At 57.3% G+C, this 21,349-nt stretch overlaps 1 protein-coding gene across 1 annotated transcript in view; it reads right to left on the bottom strand.

The window, feature by feature from the left end:
• Window positions 1–20,908, bottom strand: part of LOC140708587 (kinase non-catalytic C-lobe domain-containing protein 1-like) — a 49,392-nt gene extending 28,484 nt beyond the window's left edge. The window contains 3 exon segments of the mRNA XM_073008720.1: window positions 10,071–10,129; window positions 10,758–10,956; window positions 20,442–20,908. Of these exon segments, the coding sequence (XP_072864821.1) occupies window positions 10,071–10,129; window positions 10,758–10,956; window positions 20,442–20,543 (360 nt within the window). The 5' untranslated portion in view covers window positions 20,544–20,908.
• Window positions 20,909–21,349: the final 441 nt, after the last annotated feature.

Raw genomic sequence — 21,349 nt, 5'->3', positions numbered from 1 at the left:
TTGCACACAAACACACACTGTACTACATACACATGCACATGACACACACTATACTGTATACATGTGCACAGAGACACAGACACACAATTGGACATGGACGTGGATACATTCTCTGCCAGGCAGCAGCTGCATGGGTCCCCAGCAGAAGACTGTGAGCAGAGGTTGGCACACAGCTGGGTGATCTACTGTGGGTCAGCTGCCACACAGGGCAGCAGGGAATGTAGACTCAGATGGCAGAGGCTGCATCTGAATTCTGGCCCTGCCATGGCCTGGCCAGTCCAGCTAAGGCACGTCTGCACATTTCTGAGCTGGGCTCGGCTTGATTGTGGACAGTGTTCCTTCTGAGTGGGCAGCAGCATTCTTGTCTGTGGCCAATGGCTTGAGCAGAATAACCCCAGACGGTATCTCCCTCAGCCTGGACACAGGGGTGCTGAGCAGCACCAAGCACAGCCCAGATCTCCAGGGGATCTAATACCTGAAGACCCAGAGAACATTTAGCAATACTACATCAAGTTTCAAGGAACAGGAGCAGGGCCAGCCTCTGTGGGCTACGGGTCAGGGAGGATTCCATGAAGGAGATGTGAGTGAAGCTATGAGAAGACAAGAGAGGACACTCCAGGACAAAGGAGCAACCTGGGCAAAGATGTGGAGGCAAAAGTGTGGACCAGAGGTTTGCAAACCTGGCTGAGCATCCAGATAGCCAGGGCCCACTGCACGTATGCCTACCAGGCACTGCACACACAGAGGGCAGGAGACCAGCAACAACCACTCCTGAGATCATGCTCTCAACAGTGATTCTCTCAGCCTTGAGAATAGAACTTAGCTCCATAGCACACGGAAAGCCAGGGTATTCATTCCTTCCCTCCATTCCCCTTTGTTTCCATCCAGGCACCTGGAATCCATCCGTCCACCCATTTATCCACTTATCCATTCATATGTGTGCCCATTCCCCATCCCCCATCCATCCATCCGCTTATCTATCCATCCACCCATCTAACTACATATCCACCCATCTATCAACCCATCCTCCACACATCCACCCACCCATCCATCCTCCATCAATCCACCCACCCATCATCCATCCACAAATCTACCCATCCATCCTCCTGTTCATCCACTTATCAATCCATGTATCTACCCATCCACCCATCCATCCATCAACCCATCCATTCACCCATCCATCCATCCATCCATCCATCCATCCATCCATCCATCCATCCATTCACCCAGCCATCCATCCACCCACCCAACCATCCACCCATCCATCCATTAATCCACCCATTCATCCACTTAACTGCCTATCCACATGTCCATTCACCCATCCACCCACCCATCCATCTACATATCTGCCCATCTACCTACCCACCATCAACCCATCCTCCACCTGTCTGTCCTCTACTAATCCATACACTCATCGGTCCATTCACCCATCCATCCACACATCCATCCCTATCTGCCTGTTCATCCACCCATCCACCCACCTATCCATCCTCCACCCATCCATCCACCCAACCACCCATCCATACACTCATCAATCCATCTGCCTGTACATCCATCCATCCATCCATCCATCCATCCATCCATCCATCCATCCACCCACCCACCCACCCACCCATCCATTTACTCACCCATTCATCTACTCATCTGTCCTCCGCCCAAACATCCACACACCCCATCCACCCACCCATCCATGTGCCTGTTCATCCACCCATCCATCCACTTATCTACCCATCCACCTATTCATCTACCATCTACCCACCCATCCATCCACTCATCCATTCATCTACCCATCCACCCACTCACCCATTCATCCTCCATGCATTCATCCACCCACCCACCCATCCATCCACTTATCCATGCAACCACATGTCCATCTACCCATTCACCCACCCACCCATCCATCCACCCATCCATCCACATATCCACCATCCACCTGTCCACCCATCTATCCACTCACCCATCCATTCATTTGTTCATCCACTCATCCATCCATGTATCCACCATCCACCTACTCATCCATCCATATATCCACCATCTACCTTTTCATCCACCCATCCACCCACCATCCATCCACCCATCCGCCTATCCATCCACATATTAACTATCCATCCGTCCATCCAACTATTCACTTACCCATCCATCCACATATCCATCACTCATCTGTCCATTCACCCACCCACCTGCCCATCCACCCACCTATCTACCTGTCCACCCACCTGTCCATCCACCAACCCATTCATCCACATATCCACCATCCATCTGTCCATCCACCCATCCACCCACCCAGCCATTTAGCCATCCATCCACATATCCACCTGTCCACCAATCTTTCCACCCACCCATCCATCCACATATCCACCACCTACCTGTTCATAATCCCATCCACCCACCCATCCACACATCCACCCATCCATTCACAAATTAACCATCCATCTATCCATCCACCCTTCCATCCAACCATCCATCCATCTGTTCATCTACCCATCCATCCACATACCCACTATCCACCCATCTACCCATTCATCCATCCACATATCCACCATCTACTTGTTCATCCACCCATCCATCCACTCATCCATCCGCATATTAACCATCTATCTGCCCGTCCACCTATCCACCACCCATCCATCCACATATCCACCATCACCTGTCCATTTACCCATCCACCCGCCCAACCACCCACCTATCCACCTATCCACCCACCTGTCCATCCACTCATCCATCCCTCCATTCATCCATCATCAATCATCTATGCTCCAACCATCAATCTATTTATTTAGAAAATAACTTAGCAAATAACCTTCTGGCTAGTTGTTGGTTGACACTGCCTGCTACACACCTGGTGGAATCAGCAACCTTCTCACTCACCATCCGCCCTTCTGTGTTGGAAGCTCCCCGTCTTCATTTAGTGAACCCTACTCAACCTCAGGTCCCAGTTTAAACTCCACCTTCTCACAGTGGCCTCTGGAGGCCTCTGATGCAAACAAGAGCCTTGGAGCCCCATTCTCACGTCCCAGCACTAGTGGATCCCCAGCCTGTGGGTCTCACATCAAGTCTGTCACCTGTGTAGACCGGAACCAGCAAGAGGCAGGACCCCACTCACCCTGCTCTCTGTGAGCCCAGACACTCGCTAAGCCTGCATGTCGGGGATGAACGCCAAGCAAACAGGCCAGCAATGGGGGAGGGGTCTGAGTCTTCCAGGCCGGGCCACTGAGCCCATGGGTGCTCAGGGCAGCAGGGTGGAGAGGGGAGCCACATGGGGTGGAGGCTGGAGAAGTTAAGAAGAGAATGAAAATGACACATAAAAGCCCTAGTGTGTTTGGAAGTTTAGAGACGACTGTTGGAAATAAATGCTTTCCATGGCCACACAGAATAAATCTCACACCCGGACGCTGGGCGGAGGACCAGCCACCCATGGCCACGCAGAATAAATCTCACACCCGGATGCTGGGCGGAGGACCGGCCACCCATGGCCACGCAGAATAAATCTCACACCCGGACGCTGGGCGGAGGACCGGCCACCCATGACCACATAGAATAAATCTCACACCCGGACGCTGGGCGGAGGACCGGCCACCCATGGCCACATAGAATAAATCTCACATCTGGATGCTGGGTGGAGGACCGGCCACCCATGGCCACATAGAATAAATCTCACACCCATGGTGCTGGGAATCTCACACCCATGGTGCTGGATGGAGGACCGGCCACCCATGGCCACACAGAATAAATCTCACATCCGGACGCTGGGCGGAGGACCGGTCACCCATGGCCACATAGAATAAATCTCACACCCATGGTGCTGGGTGGAGGACCGGCCACCCATGGCCACATAGAATAAATCTCACACCCGGATGCTGGGCGGAGGACTGGCCACCCATGGCCACATAGAATAAATCTCACACGCATGGTGCTGGGAATCTCACACCCATGGTGCTGGGTGGAAGACCAGCCACCCATGGCCACATAGAATAAATCTCACACCCATGGTGCTGGATGGAGGACCGGCCACCCATGGCCACATAGAATAAATCTCACACCCGGACGCTGGGTGGAGGACCAGCCACCCATGGCCACATAGAATAAATCTCACACCCGGATGCTGGGCGGAGGACTGGCCACCCATGGCCACATAGAATAAATCTCACACCTGGACGCTGGGTGGAGGACCAGCCACCCATGGCCACACAGAATAAATCTCACACCCGTGGCTCTGGGCGGAGGACCAGCCACCAAAGACAAGTGCTGCATGAGCCTGCCCACCCACAAGAGGCACAAAAACAGGAAAATCGCAACTTCTGCTCTGTGCTGTCCAGACAGTGACCTGGGGGACAGGCAGGGGCTGCTGCCGTCCATCTGGGTGCTGCTTACACAGATGTTCAGTGTGAAAATCCATCAAGTTGTATGTCTGTGATATATACATTTTTCTGCATGTATATCTCAATAAAAAGTAAGAAAAAACCAATCTGTTCACATTGTTAAATAACTCAGGGGTAAAGAAGAAATCCCAGTGGAAATAAAAAAATTAGAAGTAAATGATAATGCAAACATTACATAGTAAAACTCACAGGATGCAACAAAACTTACATGTTGAGGAACATTCATAGCCCTAAGTACTCTTACTGATACTGGAAAGGAAGAAAAGCTGAAAGCCAATGACCTAAATGTCCAGCTCAAGTCAGAAAAGGGATGGATCCTAAACTCAGAACAAGGAAAGGAAAGAGAGAATGAAAAACAAGAATCAATGGAAAAGAAAACACAGACGCGCCAGGAGCGCAGACGGGACACAGAGGAGGCTCTTCGGAAAAATGAATGTAGTAAACAAGCCCTAGTGAGACTGAGAAGAGAAAGCACAAATTAACTGTCCAGTCAGAGAATTAGGGTGACCTGCAGCTAGTGCAGCGGCTGAAGAGGAGAGCACCTGCAGCTGAAGGCTGGAGATTTTACAAACATAAAAAGTAGACCCACAGCTGACTCAGTAAGAAACACCAGAGATCAGTCCTGTAAGCCTTTTTTTAAGAGGTGGGGTCTCACTCTGCTGCTCAGGGTGGAGTGCACTGGTGTAATCTTGGCTCACTGCAACCTTCAACTCCTGGGCTCATGCGTCGCCTTCTGCCTCAGCCTCCTGAGTGGCTGGGGCTACAGGTACATGCCACCACACCCAGCTAATTTTTAAAATTTTGTGTAGGGACAGGGTCTCACTTTGTTGCCTAGGCTGGTCTCTAACTCTGGTCGTCAAGTCATCCTCCTGACTCAGCCTCCCCAAATCTCCCTGTGCTGGGATTCTAGGGATGAGCCACTGTGCCTAGCCAGTCCTGTAGCTATTAAAAACTGAGCAGTAGTTAAAAATCTTTCCTAAAGAAAACAGATGGCCCTGTAAGTGAGTTTTACCAGACTTTCAAGGAACAGATCATCCCATTCTTATATAAACAGCACAAAGAAAGGGAAGGGGTGCTGCCCATACAGGATTAGAACAATCCTGAAGCCAACACCAGTGAAAACATCAACAGAATGGAAAATCGCCAGTCCGCTCAAATATGCACAAAAATCTGAAGCAAGTACTAGTAAATCAAATTAAACAGTGTATAAGAAAGACAAGACACTAGGCCAATTTAGATTTTTCTATGTAAGAAAGGATGACTTAATATAAGAAAATAAAGATGTGACTATGAGAATCTTAAGAAAAAATTAAAGGATCATGTCAAAGGATGCAGAAGAAACATCTTGTAAAATTGACACACACATTCATGATAAAACTCAGCATCGAGGGGGACTCGTGGTGGAGGCAGGCACCATTCTGGATGAGGAAGGTGAAAAGCACTCTTTTTAGAATGGGAGATGGGGAGAGTGGTCAGTTTCTCCCTGAGATGGGACAGTGCTCAGCCTCACTCTGCTTCTGTTCCAAGACTCATTGCTGTTCCTTGCAGCATTGAGTAAGAGAAGGAAGGAAAACGTGTAGCAGGACCATGGGATAGGAGGAAAGACACTTGTTTTAATCAGTGATTAATCAGTTAAATAGGAAAACTGAAAGAATCTATAAGTTATTAGAAATATTAAAAAAAACTTTAGCAGGATGGCTGGATATAAAATAAAGATATTAAAGTGAATTGTGGCCAGACACAGTGGCTCATGCCTGTAATCCCAGCACTCTGGGAGGCCAAGGTAAGAAAATCACTTGAGCCGAGGAGTTCGAGACCAGCCTGGGCAACATAACACAAGCCTACCTCTACAAAAATAAAAATAAAGAAATTAGCTGGGCGTGGTGGCATGTGCCTATAGTGTCAGCTACTTAGGAAGCTGAGGTGGGAGGATTGCTTGAGCTCAGAAATTTTAGGCTGCAGTGAGCTATGCCACTGTGCTCCACCCTATCTCAAAAGAAAAAAAAAAGTGCATTTCATTTCTGTAGACTAGCAACAAACAAACAGGAAAACGTAATTAAAAAGAGGGCAATTGGCTGGGCCCAGTGGCTCATGCCTTTATTCCCAGCACTTTGGGAGGCCAAGGAGAGAGGATCACTTGAAGGCAGGAGTTCGAGACCAGCCTGGGCAACAGAGCAAGACCCTGTCTCTACAAAAATTTTGAAAAATTAACTGGACATGGTGGTACATGCTTGTAGCCCCACCTACTTGGGAGGCTGAGGTGGGAGGATCACTTGAGCCCAGGAGGTGGAGGCTGCAGTGAGCTGTGATTGCTCCAACGCACTCCAGCCTGGGTGACAGAGCAAGACCCTGCCTCAAAACCAAACCAAAACAAAAAGAGGACAATGAATTTTAGAATAGAATCAGAAAACATCACATTCCTGAGGAAAATCTAATAAACGATATCTAAGACCCCTACAACAAAACTTTGCAACGTTAAACTAACTTCAGGTGGATGAAATGTGAAACAAAACTTAAAACTCTTGGTAGAAAATAGTAGTGACTATCGGCTCAACCTTGAAACAGGAAAGGTTTCTTGTGAAGGTTAGACCCTAACAGAAGAACCATTAAAATATTTGATGATGTTAAAATTGAGCAACCACTTTTCGGCAGAGGACACCATCAGCCAGCTTTTCTCCAAGTGTGGCTCAAGAGGTTAAACTCTTTCTGTAATGATGCTGAGACGGCATTCGCCTCAGTCACTCCCCCTCCCTCCCGAGCGGACAGTGGAGTTAGGGTTAGGGCTGGGGTTGGGCTTGGGGTTGGGGCTGGGGCCACGCAATGTGATATCACAGCCGACTGAATGCAGAAGCTGCCGTGAAAATCCAGGCATTTTCCACAACCCAGATGTGAAAGATTTACAAATACGCAACCCAATGCCACTCTTCTCACTAATTTTGGAGGGAAAATATTCTTCAAAAAAGTGTTATGTATGTTAACATACAATGGGCATTGTGGTTTTTAAATGAATTAATAGATAACTTAAAATGTCTTAGTTTTAATTTATAACATCGTAAATATGAAGAGACAGAACTCACATAAGCAAACGCTCTTAGGGGCAGTCAATACATTTTAGAGTTATAAACCTTCACTAGAGAGGCACTCCTCACCCACATCCCCTATGACACAGGAAAGAGATGCAGCGTGGTGCCCTCCCATGCATGAGACTCCAGGCCCCTGCCACACCTGTGTCCTACAGAAGCCAGACCCCAGGCCAGACCCCAGACCCCAGTCCCCTGCCACGTTCACGTCCTGTGGGAGCCAGCGATCCTCACACTGTGCTCTCCAGCATGTGGCTGGAGGAGTTCCAGGAACAGATGTACGTCCACCTCTCCCACGAGCCACACTTCCTCCTGGGCACACACCCTAGAGAAACCTCGCCCAGATCTGTTCTCGGTGTACACACCAGGAAACACCTGCACCCCTTGGTGCCCCCACAAGCGGGGATTTAAACGTGGCCTCCACCCGACAGAATAACACACAGCAGGTGCCACATTATGGCCACACAGTGCTCTGCAGATGAAGTTTAACAAGAATACATAAAAGGAAGTCCCAGAAGATCACACATGGCCTGAACTCTTTTCAGAAAGTTAAAAACGGCACCAGTGAAACAATAGGACTTGGAGGAACGAGCAACGTGGGATAAAAACGAAGGAATGAGAGTCCCACGGGGGAACCACAGAGTGGGGGGGGCCAGGCACGGGCTGGACTGAGGTCACGTCCAGGTCTGAGCTGGATTATGACGTAACTAGGAATGCAAGCACAAAACTAAAACACCCTCATGTGCACCAGGAATCACAGCCACGAGGCCACATGCCACATCACAGCCACGAGGCCATACGCCACATCACAGCCACCAGGCCACACACTACATCACAGCCACCAGGCCACACGCCACATCACAGCTACCAGGCCTCACACTACATCACAGCCACCAGGCCACATGCCACATCACAGCCACCAAGCCACACACTACATCACAGCCATGAGGCCACACTCCACACCACAGCTACCAGGCCTCGTGCCACATCACAGCCACGAGGCCACACGCCACACCACAGCCACCAGGCCACACGCCACATCACAGCCACAAGGCCACACTCCACATCACAGCCACCAGGCCACACACTACATCACAGCCACCAGGCCACACGCCACATCACAGCTACCAGGCCTCACACTACATCACAGCCACCAGGCCACATGCCACATCACAGCCACCAGGTCACACGCTACATCACAGCCATGAGGCCACACTCCACACCACAGCTACCAGGCCTCGTGCCACATCACAGCCACCAGGCCACACGCCACACCACAGCCACCAGGCCACACACTACATCACAGCCATGAGGCCACACGCCACATCACAGCCACCAGGCCACACGCTACATCACAGCCACCAGGCCACATGCCACATCACAGCCATGAGGCCACACTCCACACCACAGCCACCAGGCCACGTGCCACAGGGGCTTGGGTTCTGGACACTGGGGTGCACTAAAACATAGGACTCCCGCAGCAGAGGCCCCCTGGGGCACTCTGCCTGCCTCCCATGGCAAAGGGCACCAGGCTCACTTGTTTCAAAGTGAAAGTAAGAGGGACACGGGGAGCCATCCCAAAACTCTTCTTTTCTTGTTTTTGAGACAAGGTCTTGCTCTGCCAGCCAGGCTGGAGCGCAGTGGCGTCATCTAGGCTCACTGCAGCCTCGACCTCCTGGGTTCAAGAGATCCTCCTGCCTCAGACTCCTGAGTAGCTCAGACCACGGGCATGCACTACTGCGTCCAGCTAATTTTTGTGTTTTTAGTAGAGACGGGGTTCGCCATGTTGGCCAGGCTGGTCTCAGACTCCTGGGCTCAAGTGATCCACCCGCCTCGACCTCCCAGAGTGCTGGGATTACAGGAGTGAGTCCCCATGCCTGGCCCCCAGACTCTACTTTCAAGGTCAAATTTTAAGGTCATGACACAGCCGATGGACTTTTATTGGGAAGATCTTTGAGTTCCTAGTTACTTGTTTATTTCTTAAGAATTGTGTTATTTTCTCTGCCATGGGCTTTGTGACAGTAGGAACCACCAATGGGCCACTCCCTGCCTGGGGACAGAGCCCAGCCTGATGGACGGACCAAACCTAAGGGCCGCAGGGTGACTCTGCCCCTTTCCAGCCGACCACGCAGGTGCTGACCCTGAGGTGCTGGGCTGCTGTTGCCCGACTCGTGCCACACAAAGGGTTCCTGAGGGGCTACACGGGGGTTTGCTCTGGGAGCAGCAGCCTCTATGACTTGGGCGATGAGGCACCCAGGGTGGCCCACGCCCACACCCATGCCCGCAGCTGTGCCTGGAGGCCTTGTGGTCACTTTTAACATGTTAAGTGTAGTAAGTTCGCATTCCAGAAAACATGCTATAAAATGATAATGACAACAAACGTGGCCGAAGCCGCTGCTCCCACAGTCTGTGTGGACCCGCAGAGGACACTGCAGGGGACGAAGCTGGGTGTGTCCCAGAGGCCATCCCTACAGCCCAGTGAACCGGGCTCTGCTCCTGGCCAGAGGCCACTCGCAGAGGCTGCCCCAAGGCAGGTGCGTTTCTGAGTTAATGGCAGAGGCCACCTTAGAGGTAAGGGGGGGCGTGGCACATTACCCCCACCGGCACTTACCTCAAAGGTGTTCCCGGTCACGTTGAACTCCGGGGGAACGAAGGCACCCTCAGGGTCGTCTTAGGGAGGAGACAGAGAAGGAGAGAAGGCTTCTAGTCACACCTGTGAACCTGAACCCGCCAGCCGGGAAGGTCCCCTCCCCGTGGACCTGGCGTCCCCAGACCATTTTAGGCTGCGAAAAAGGGAAATTAGCTCCTTAACGGTTATGGTGGGAAATGGGTTCCAAAGTGAAAGAGGGAAGGGTTCTACCACTTCCCCAAGAAGGAAGCTGAAGACATTCACCAGGGGAAACCAGCTCCCAGGCAGGGCCCACGCAGTGGGAGCAGGTGGCCCACCGAGGCAGGGGTGTCCCACCCTCCCGGGCCGGCGTCCACTCACAGCAGGGCCTGCGGGACTGGCCCGAGGGAGACAGAAGAGGCGCATGGCCTGCCCTTAGGGGAAGTCCCGAGCGGAGCGGGGCTGGGGTGGGTTGAGTGTCCCTCTGGCGTCTGAGGGTGGGTTTGACTGCCCTGGCCCAGCAGGCACCCCACGGACCCTCGGCCACTCTCCGGCCTGAGTCCCTCCTGAGGAAGAGAAGGTCTCCACAGGAAACCCGGGTCCAGGCACACTCCAAGCGTCTGCCCCGCAGAGCCTGTGCTCATACCCACCCCGAAAGGCACCTCTGCCCCATGCCCGCGGCTGCCTCACCACTGAGCTGCTCCATGAAACACACGTTCCCGCTGGTGTTGAAGGCCAGGGTGTCCGGCGTGATGCACAGGCTCTGGAAGATGGCGGCGTGGGCCACACTCCGCATGGACAGGCTGCACTCCAGGCACACAGCCCACGCTTCCTGCTCGCTGAAGCCGCGGTCCCGCAGGGAGAGGATGTCAGCCAGAGACACATTCTCCTGTCAAGACAGGCCCTGGCTGTGAGCCCAGCAGGACCCTCAGCCGGGCCCCAGCACCCCCGCCGAGACTATTCCACGGGGAAAGGGACGGCTCGTGGCAGCGTTTCAATGCGTGGGTCAGGGAAAGGGCTTCAGGCCACGTCTCGTTTTGTTTCAAGAGTTGTCCTGCTGTTCCCTGGACGTCAGAGTCATGGAACATTTGGTGGCACCATCAGTGGGTTGCCTGTAGCAGGTGTCTGCTCCTGGAGCTGGGCACGGGGCCTTCCTCCTGGAGGCTCAGCCAGAGCTGCTGGGTCACCTGTGCCCTGGGGCACCCCTGACCCCACAGGCTCACGGCTCGACCGGCCTGTGGAGGCTGCCAACAGATGAGTGAGGCGACTGAGTCGAGATGCCCAACTGTGGACTTGTGCAGAGCTAACGGGGCGTGACGCTGACACACTCACACAACACACAACCACACGTGCTGCCAACATTTGTTCCAGGCAGTTCACACCGAGGACACAATCACGGCGGTTCCCTCCACATGGCCTGGCCGCCCCCATGTGGACACACCTCCAAATCTGAGTGGGCTCCTGGACTCCGTGAGGGCTCAGCTGTGACCATGATGGCTGCCACCAACACCCACACCGCCATGAACACGCACACGCACAAACATCCCCACCTAGCACACATGTGCTCACCCTCACACAGACACACACATCCCCATACATGCATCCCACACAGATACATGACAACACAGGGCACACTCATACATCGACACTCAGACACTGGTGCAAGGTGTGTGCACACTCAGTCTCACCACTTCAGTCCCAGCACTACTCACACACACTCAGTCTCATCACTTCTCACACTCACGGTCCCACCACTTCTCACACTCACAGTCCTACTGCTTCTCACACACACTCAGTCCCACTGCGTCTCACACAAACTCACAGTCCCACTGCGTCTCACACGCACTCACGGTCCCACCGCGTCTCACATGCACTCACGGTCCCACCGCGTCTCACGCACTCGGTCCCACCGCGTCTCACACACACTCACAGTCCCACTGCGTCTCACACGCACTCACAGTCCCACTGCGTCTCACACGCACTCACGGTCCCATCGCTTCTCACACACACTCACAGTCCCACTGTGTCTCACACGCACTCGGTCCCACCGCATCTCACACGCACTCACGGTCCCACTGTGTCTCACACGCACTCACGGTCCCACCGCGTCTCACACGCACTCACGGTCCCATCGCTTCTCACACACACTCAGTCCCACTGCATCTCACACGCACTCATGGTCCCACCGCGTCTCACACGCACTCATGGTCCCATCGCGTCTCACACGCACTCATGGTCCCATCGCGTCTCACACGCACTCATGGTCCCATCGCTTCTCACACGCACTCAGTCCCACTGCGTCTCACATGCACTCACGGTCCCACCTGCGTCTCGCACTCACGGTCCCACCGTGTCTCACACGCACTCACGGTCCCACCGTGTCTCACATGCACTCACGGTCCCACCTGCGTCTCACACGCACTCACGGTCCCACCTGCGTCTCACACGCACTCACGGTCCCACCGCGTCTCACACGCACTCACGGTCCCATCGCTTCTCACACGCACTCAGTCCCACTGCATCTCACACGCACTCATGGTCCCATCGCGTCTCACACGCACTCATGGTCCCATCGCGTCTCACACGCACTCATGGTCCCATCGCTTCTCACACGCACTCAGTCCCACTGCGTCTCACACGCACTCACGGTCCCACCTGCGTCTCACACGCACTCACGGTCCCACCTGCGTCTCACACGCACTCACGGTCCCACCTGCGTCTCACACGCACTCACGGTCCCACCGCGTCTCACACGCACTCACGGTCCCACCGCGTCTCACACGCACTCACGGTCCCACCGCGTCTCACACGCACTCACGGTCCCACCTGCGTCTCACATGCACTCACGGTCCCACCTGCGTCTCACGCACTCGGTCCCACCGCGTCTCACACACACTCACAGTCCCACTGCGTCTCACACGCACTCACGGTCCCACTGCGTCTCACACGCACTCACGGTCCCATCGCTTCTCACACACACTCACGGTCCCACTGTGTCTCACACGCACTCGGTCCCACCGCGTCTCACACGCACTCACGGTCCCATCGCTTCTCACACACACTCAGTCCCACTGCGTCTCACACGCACTCATGGTCCCACCGCGTCTCACACGCACTCATGGTCCCATCGCGTCTCACACGCACTCACGGTCCCATCGCTTCTCACACGCACTCACGGTCCCATCGCTTCTCACACGCACTCAGTCCCACTGCGTCTCACACGCATTCACGGTCCCACCTGCGTCTCACACGCACTCACGGTCCCACCGCATCTCACACGCACTCACGGTCCCACCGCGTCTCACACGCACTCACGGTCCCACCGCGTCTCACACGCACTCACGGTCCCACCTGCATCTCACACGCACTCACGGTCCCACCTGCGTCTCACACGCACTCACGGTCCCACCTGCGTCTCACACGCACTCACGGTCCCACTGCGTCTCACAGGCACTCACGGTCCCATTGCTTCTCACACGCACTCAGTCCCACCGTGTCTCACACGCACTCATGGTCCCACCATGTCTCACACGCACTCACGGTCCCACCTGCGTCTCACACGCACTCACGGTCCCACCTGCGTCTCACACGCACTCACGGTCCCACCGCGTCTCACACGCACTCACGGTCCCACCGCGTCTCACACGCACTCACGGTCCCACCTGTGTCTCACATGCACTCACGGTCCCACTGCGTCTCACACGCACTCACGGTCCCATCGCTTCTCACACACACTCAGTCCCACTGCGTCTCACACACACTCATGGTCCCACCGCATCTCACACGCACTCACGGTCCCACCGCGTCTCACACGCACTCACGGTCCCACTGCGTCTCACACGCACTCACGGTCCCATCGCTTCTCACACACACTCAGTCACCGCGTCTCACACGCACTCACGGTCCCACCACGTCTCACACGCACTCGTGGTCCCACCGCATCTCACACGCACTCACGGTCCCATCGCTTCTCACACACACTCAGTCCCACTGCGTCTCACATGCACTCACGGTCCCACCGTGTCTCACACGCACTCACAGTCCCACTGCGTCTCACATGCACTCACGGTCCCATCGCTTCTCACACACACTCAGTCCCACCGTGTCTCACACGCACTCACAGTCCCACCGCGTCTCACACACATGAACAGACAGCCTCATGCACACACAGACCTCACACTCACATACATACTACATGCCACTGCACACATGCCTAACACTGACCACATGCAGGCACACTCAGACACATACGTATACCCGCACACACGCACACACCCATTCCCACGTTTGGTGCACACACCCTCACAGGAACACCCAAGGCTGCACAATCCACACTCGCACGTACCCAGATGTGGAGCTGAAGGCCCTCTTGGGTGTGCTGCTCCCGGCCAGGGCACCCCATGTGGAGGTAGGAGGGGGTGGCTGGGGGCTGCAGCCTGGATGCACGTGGGTGAGATCAAGAAAGGCTCTGGACACGGGGCCTCGGAGGACAGGGCAGGTGAGGAGGTGGCAGAGGCCCCTTCTCCCCCATCCCTGACTTCCCCTCTCTCCCAGTGCACAGGGCGGCTCTGGCTCTACCAGTGCCACTGGGCTGAGGTCCTGAGAGGCACCTCCCACCTCTGGTCCCCCCACCATGCCCCAGCGGCTGGCACTGCAAGAGGCCCTCTAGGCACAGGAAAGGGATGAAGGGCTCAAACCAAAGCAGGAGGCCAACAAGTGATGGAATCAGGGCACAGGCGCCTGGTGGGGCCTGGCCATGCGGCTGGGTCTGCGTCTGTCCGTGGGGTCTTGGCACATCCCCCATCCATCTCCTTCTTGGGGTCCAGGGAGGGACTTGATGACATCATTACCCAGGCCCTTCCAGCTCTTTCTATCGCAGGAATCTCCCTGCCCCATTCCTGTGTTCGCTGATTGATCAAAGGTGTCTCTGATTTGCGCTCAAGCCTGCCGTCCTCTTTGTACCGCCCAGGACTCCTCAGGATTCCAGAGAGCCTGAAGCTCCCAGCGACACCTGAGGGGCTGGTTAAAGAGGCGCCTGGGCACTGTGTACACACAAACACATGCACACACGTGCGCGCACCCATGCACCTGCACACACAGGCACACACGTATGCACACACTCCTGTGCACTGGCACACACATGCACACAGCGCTATGTGCCCACGCACACATGCCTGCAAACATGGGCACAGACGTGCACTAAGCGGTAAATAAGTCTGAGGACCCCATAGGTTGTGCTGCTTAGGAGGAAGGGAGCCAGCATGACACGTGTCTGAGCCGGTCCCTGTCCCCCTGCGGGGCCCTGGGGGGCCTTCTGGCTGTTGCTCACGGGTCAGGGGCCTGCTGCCAGCTCACACAGCAGTGTCGAGACCTGTGGACCCGGGAATGGAGCCAGGTCAGCCGTGCCAGCAGGGCCACCCCTCGCGCACAGCACGCCCTCCTGCTCAGACCCAGAGGGGAGACACCTGCCGGTGGGCAGCCCCCTCCTCCCCTCAGGGAAGCCGGATACCTGGAGCCCCTAGCGCCTAGGAGAGGCGGGCGTGTCTGAATTCCATCGGAGATTCTCTGGATGATTTTAGGGGTGAATTCCATGGGGTTTGTGGCTGAAGCCTCCCCTCAGGATTGTCTCAGCCCCTCTGGTGCACGCTGTCTAGAGGGGGGGCTTCCGCTCACACAGGGGCCGGAGCCACCTGGGGGTCTTGCAATGTGCTGAGGGCTCCCAGGCCTGAACTCTGGGCCCAGGTCACCTGCCCTCTGGGACCTGCAGCCTCCGCCCTGTTCTGCCACAGGTGTGAGGAATTACTCCCGCGTGCCTGAATCCACAGTGGCTGGATGAGCGAAGAAGGGTGTCAGACAGGCCTAAGAGGCCGGAACAGGACGAGAGAGACTGGGAGAGACACAGGCAGCACTCACTAGCCTCGGGACCCCAAGTCCGCGGGGGCCCACCCACATCCCAGCAGACACCCCCACGACCACCTCCGAGGTCAGGAGCCAGTTGGGCGTCCTACAGTCACCTCCAGAAGGGGCCCTTGGAGACCCTGGGGCTCTAAGCCTTGCTACCAGGTGGGTTCAAGTCCACAGCTAGGCCAGAAGGCTTCGTGCTCAAGTAAAATATGCCCAGCTGGGCTGCGGGGCTGCCGAGGTGGCCTGGACAGGAGTTTAATGGGCTGTGGCAGACGCTTGGGAAGGAGGTGACGTGCTGTGAATAGCAACGCCGGCCTCGGCTGGCGGACGCCTGTCTGTCTGCCCAGCGCCCCCTCCTGCGCATCTGCATGCCCAGCACCCATGAGGGCCCCACGGCAGGCTAGGGCCTCGTGACTTTCCACACTTTAGCCTCTCCTGCCCCTGCTAATACAGTCTGACCTTGTCGTGGCTGGTCAGCCTTCAGTGACTCCATCTGCTGGCACAGACCCAGCCTCTTGAGCAGGCCCAGAGGGTTCTTCATGACCCAGCCCAGCCCACCAACCACCCACCCTGCCCCTCGCCATCCCTAGCAAGGTGTGCCTGGGTGAGCCATGGGGTAGGTCTGAGAGCGTGGACCACCTAAGACCTGTTCCTTGCAGGGCAGGAAAGACTGGTCCCCACTTTGCAATGGTGTGGCCACGAACTCCACCTCCATCCCAGGTGGGAGGAGGGATTTGGGAAGGCAGGTGGACATGAACCCCCAGGACTGGGCTGCTCTCCAGGACAGCAGCACATCAGCCAGTCCCTGGGCCTCAGAGGGCAGGGCACACTTCCCACCGGGGACCCTCATCTCATGAAAGTCCACATTAGGGGCTTCTGTGCATTCAGAAAGCTCCAACACCCCCCGCCACACGGCCAGGCAGACTTTGAGCCAGGGTTACACAGGGACGCCTGGATCATTTGGCACATTTCGAATCACTGTCTTATGACCAACCGATTCTTTCAGCCGTGGGATTCTAACGGGACCAATACAAAACTCCAGTCACTGCTGGGAGCACTGGCTGCCAATCCCCAGAGGCTTCCTGACAGTTCTCTCCACACTGCCAGGCCCCCCCACAAAACCACCTTCTGGACAGCTCTCTCCACACTGCCAGGCCCCCCCACAAAACCACCTTCTGGACAGCTCTCTCCACACTGCCAGGCCCCCCCACCACAAAACCACCTTCTGGACAGTCCTCTCCACACTGCCAGGCACCCCCCAACCACAAAACCACCTTCTGGACAGTCCTCTCCACACTGCTAGGACCCCCACCACAAAACCACCTTCTGGACAGTTCTCGCCACACTGCCAGGCCCCCCCCAACCACAAAACCACCTTCTGGACAGTTCTCTCCACACTGCCAGGCCCCCCCCCAACCACAAAACCACCTTCTGGACAGCTCTCTCCACACTGCCAGGCCCCTACCACAAAACCACCTTCTGGACAGCTCTCTCCACACTGCCAGGCCCCCACCACAAAACCACCTCAGCTCCCAAGGTGCCTTCTGCTGTGAGCTCGTCCTGGCACAGATGCCATATGGACCCTGTAGAGGGAACATGCTCTTCTTTACTGGGAGCCCCCAGCTGTGTGCCCCTCCAGGCAGTGACTGCATCCCGTCCACCCTCAGACTCTGAGTGCAGCCTCACAACGGCACACAGGAGGTTCTGGGAGGCACTTGCTGAACTCCAGAAGGGGTGACAGTGCTGCCTGCCTCTCAGGGACCTGGGACACGTCCTGCTCTGGCACCCAAACCGGTGCACGTGCTTTGTCTCATCTGCATCCCTGTGGGGCAGCCAGCACTGCCCATCCATCGACCCCGGCCGCCTGGCCTGTGTGCCTCTTCTGCAGCCACTGTTCTGTCTGGATCACGCTGTTCTGCCTCAGATCCCATACTGCCATCCACAGTAGATGAAATCTCATGGGAATCCCGGGAAGGACACTTCCTCCAGGAAGCCCTCCTTGCATCACCCCTACAGAACATCTCCTGTCTATTGTGTGCTGGTGGTTCTTTGCCTGTGCTGACCCAGTGGTGCTGCCTGCAAGTGGCCAGGGATCCAACCTGGCCAGGGATCCAATCCTCCAGGACCTGCTGGCCCACTTGCTGATGCTCTGGTGGGTTCCAGCTGAGAGTGTTCTCACACATGCACGGCCATGTGTCTCCGGGGCCCACACCATAGTGAAGTTGCTGGGACACAGGGCACTGGTGCCTTCTACTTTGCCAGCGAATGCTGGGCTGTTTTCCAAAGAGGTTGCTCCATTTGTCCTCCCACTGGCGCGAGGGAGAGCTGCTGCGACGTCCTTGCCAGCACACGCCGCTGTCCGCTCTTCAGTTCTTGCCAGCCTGGCGGTCTTGGGAAGGCATTTGTGGGGGTGTATTTTGCATTTCCCTGATTGCAATGAGCAAACATCTTTTCACATGTTCAGCAGCCATTTGGATTTTCTCTGGGATCATATCAAGGGAGGGACATTCCAGGGGCTCTGGTGGGTGTCCATAAGGGTCTATTTCTTGGCCCCATCGTGGAGACAGCTGTTACAACTAGCTGTAGAATGAGTGAGCTCCTACATCTTACGCAGCCTGCGTGTGTCCTGGGCCTGGCGCCACCGTGCTTTCCCAGCAGCTGCCCTGCGCCCTTGGCCTTCCTGGCACTCTGGGATGATGATGCAGCCTCACCGTGCTCTCACCTCACCCAGGATGGTTTTCCAATGCAAGTCAGGTGCAGCCACGTGCCCTGATGGAGATTTCAGAACCTTCCAAGCCGAACATGTGCAGGAAGCAGAGTCTGAACGCCAGGGGAATTCTGAGACACAGGACATGTTGGGCTCAGTGCTGGGCACAGGGTTGGGCCAGGGACCACCCCTGATGCTTTCCAGGAGTGTCTGCGATGGGCCCACCTGAACGTTCCCACTGCACGCTGCTAACTCAACGGCCTCTGTGGCCATCACAGGGTGGAGCCCCCACCCCAGCACTGTGCCAGGCGGGAGCTGTCCAGCCGGCCGGAGGACACTGGTGTGTGCGTGGGGGTGGGGAGCATGCAGAAAGACAGCCTGTGGCTTCAAGTGGGCTCATGCCTGGTGCGGCATGTTCTGTGTTCGGGGCACCGGCTGCTGCCTCCATATGGAGCGGGGAGGCCCTCAAGGCTCAGGCCCCTGATCCGCGATGGGGCTGTGGGAAGAGGTGCGTCCTCAGGGTCACCTCTCAGAGTGATGGGGAGGCAGCCTCCTAACAGATACCCTGGGATGTATCCTGGGGCATTTCTAAAGGCTGCGGGCTGCGCTTCCCTCTCAGTCAGAGCCATGGTGATCTTCGAAGCTTTACTGACTCCCCTGGCTGCTCCTCTCTGCAGCCTTCAACTGCACCAAATCCAGGCCATGGTGGGGGCGGGGGCAGCGCCAACCCCCGCACAGCCTTAGCACTTTCTAGGTGGCTGAGCAGAGAGCCTCCTGGGGCTGAACCTTCCCAGAAGGACGGGGCTTCCACAGCAGAAACTCCCTATCCCTTCAGAGCCCACTCCCCTGGGGCAGCAGGTGGGGGCTGCGAGGGGGTGAGGCCCGGGGCTGCTGCACCCGGGATTCCCTGCTCCAGCCTTGCTTGGCCGGCTGTTTAAACAGAGGCCGCCGCAGCATCCCATTAATGGCTGCAGGTGACGACGCTGTCACTGGAGACACAGGGGCCCAGCGTCTGGGCTCTTGCCTGTTGTAGGTTTGGCAGATCTCGAATCCCTGGAGGATGAGGGTCCCTTTGGGAGCTGCTGCATCCCTGCGGGGCCACCTCTCACGCTGCCTTGTCCACTCCATCCCAGTCAAGCCAGAGCTGAGTTACAGGGTCAGACCCAGCCAAGGTGGGCTCTGGGCAGTCAGTGCTGTAGGGTGGGCGGTCCATGAGCAGAAGCGCCAGGGTATGCAGATGGCAGGCAGAGCCCCTCTGCACCTTGCGGGGTAGGGGGGTCTTGGGTGAAGGCCCGGAGACCCAGAGAGAGGGAAGCAGCTCTCAGTCTGGGGGGGCGGTCGTCCAGCGCTCTCCCCACCCCCGGCTCCTGAACCTCAGCTCTGGGGCCTCCTGTACCGCGCCTGACTGGGATCTGCTGCCCTGAGCCCCGCTGGCCTCCTGGGGCCCGGCAGGGAGTAAGCAGACCCCCTACCGTCCTCCTTGCTGCCCCCACACTGTCCCACCAGGGTTTCCACCAGGAGCCACGGCGCGCCAACTTCTGCAGGGGCTGCCCACCCGCCGCCGTCCCGTGCGCATTAGCGGGTGCTGTCCCCTCCAGGTGAAAATCCTAACGCGGGGCTGAGAACGGCGGTGGGACACCCCCCGGCCAAGGAGGGCGCCTGGGGAGGCGGGAGCTCACAGCCCCTCCCGGGTCCACCCCCCGGGCGCTCTCTGCGGAGCCCTCGGCGGCGGAAGGGGCCCCCCAGTGGGGCCGGGGGCTCACCTCGTCCTCGGGGAGGGTGGGCAGCGGCTCGAAGTCGTAGAAGTCCAGGTCTTTGCCATCCTCCTCGTAGAGATCCGCCGCGGCTGGGTCCATGGCCTGCATCCTGCGGCCGCGCCGCGCACCGGCCCCGGGGCCTCCGGCAGGGCTGGGCTGGGCTCGGCTACGCGCACCCCGGCTCCATGGAGACGCGCCCGGCCCTCGCCCGCAGCTGCCGCAGTGTCTCCGGGGGACGCGGGCAGGGATACGGGGCGGGCCCCGGGGGCGCGGGGGCTGCGCGGCGCTGTCCGGACCCAGCGCCCAGGGGACGTCGCTCCTTCCTGGGGGAGGCACCGGGGGCGGAGCCAGGCGTGTGGCCTCCGTGGGGAGGCCCGGGGTCTGCACCCCACCTGGGCCCCAACGGTCGAGGGGTGGAGTCGGCGCCCAGGAGAGCTCGGACGGGCCGACCCCCTCGCCGCCTCCCACCTCCCCCGCCCACGCCCGCTGCCGCCGGGCGGGGCTGCCGCAGTCCCGGGGTGGCCTCTGCAGAAGCGCTGGGCCGGGCAGGGCAGGGCCGGGAGGGGCCCGGGGTGGGGGCGGGGCCGCAGGGGCGGGGCCACAGGGGGCGGGGCCCGGGAGGGGCGGGGCCCGGGAGGGGCGGGGCGGTCGCTGGACCGGGGTCCCTCCTGAGCGAGGGTCTTTCGGAGGCCCGGGGGTGTTGGGGGGGCAACAACGGTGCCTCATCCCCACCTGGAGGCGTCAGAGAGACCCCACGGGGTACCCGACCTTCCCCGGTCCCGGGGGGGCCTGGGGCTCTTGATCTACCTCTTCCTGCCCCAAAGCCCCCCCAGGGCTTTCTTCAGCGCCAGGGTGGTCAGAAGAGCCAGGATAACCCCAAGCTTGGCCACGGGGCAAGGAGGGTAGAGGCGAAT

The sequence above is a fragment of the Chlorocebus sabaeus genome, chromosome 21 (genome assembly GCF_047675955.1).
Source record: "Chlorocebus sabaeus isolate Y175 chromosome 21, mChlSab1.0.hap1, whole genome shotgun sequence".
Classification (NCBI taxonomy): Eukaryota; Metazoa; Chordata; class Mammalia; order Primates; family Cercopithecidae; genus Chlorocebus; species Chlorocebus sabaeus.
The sequence above is the reverse complement of the archived record's forward strand: the minus strand, read 5'-3'. Positions and strand labels throughout refer to the sequence as shown.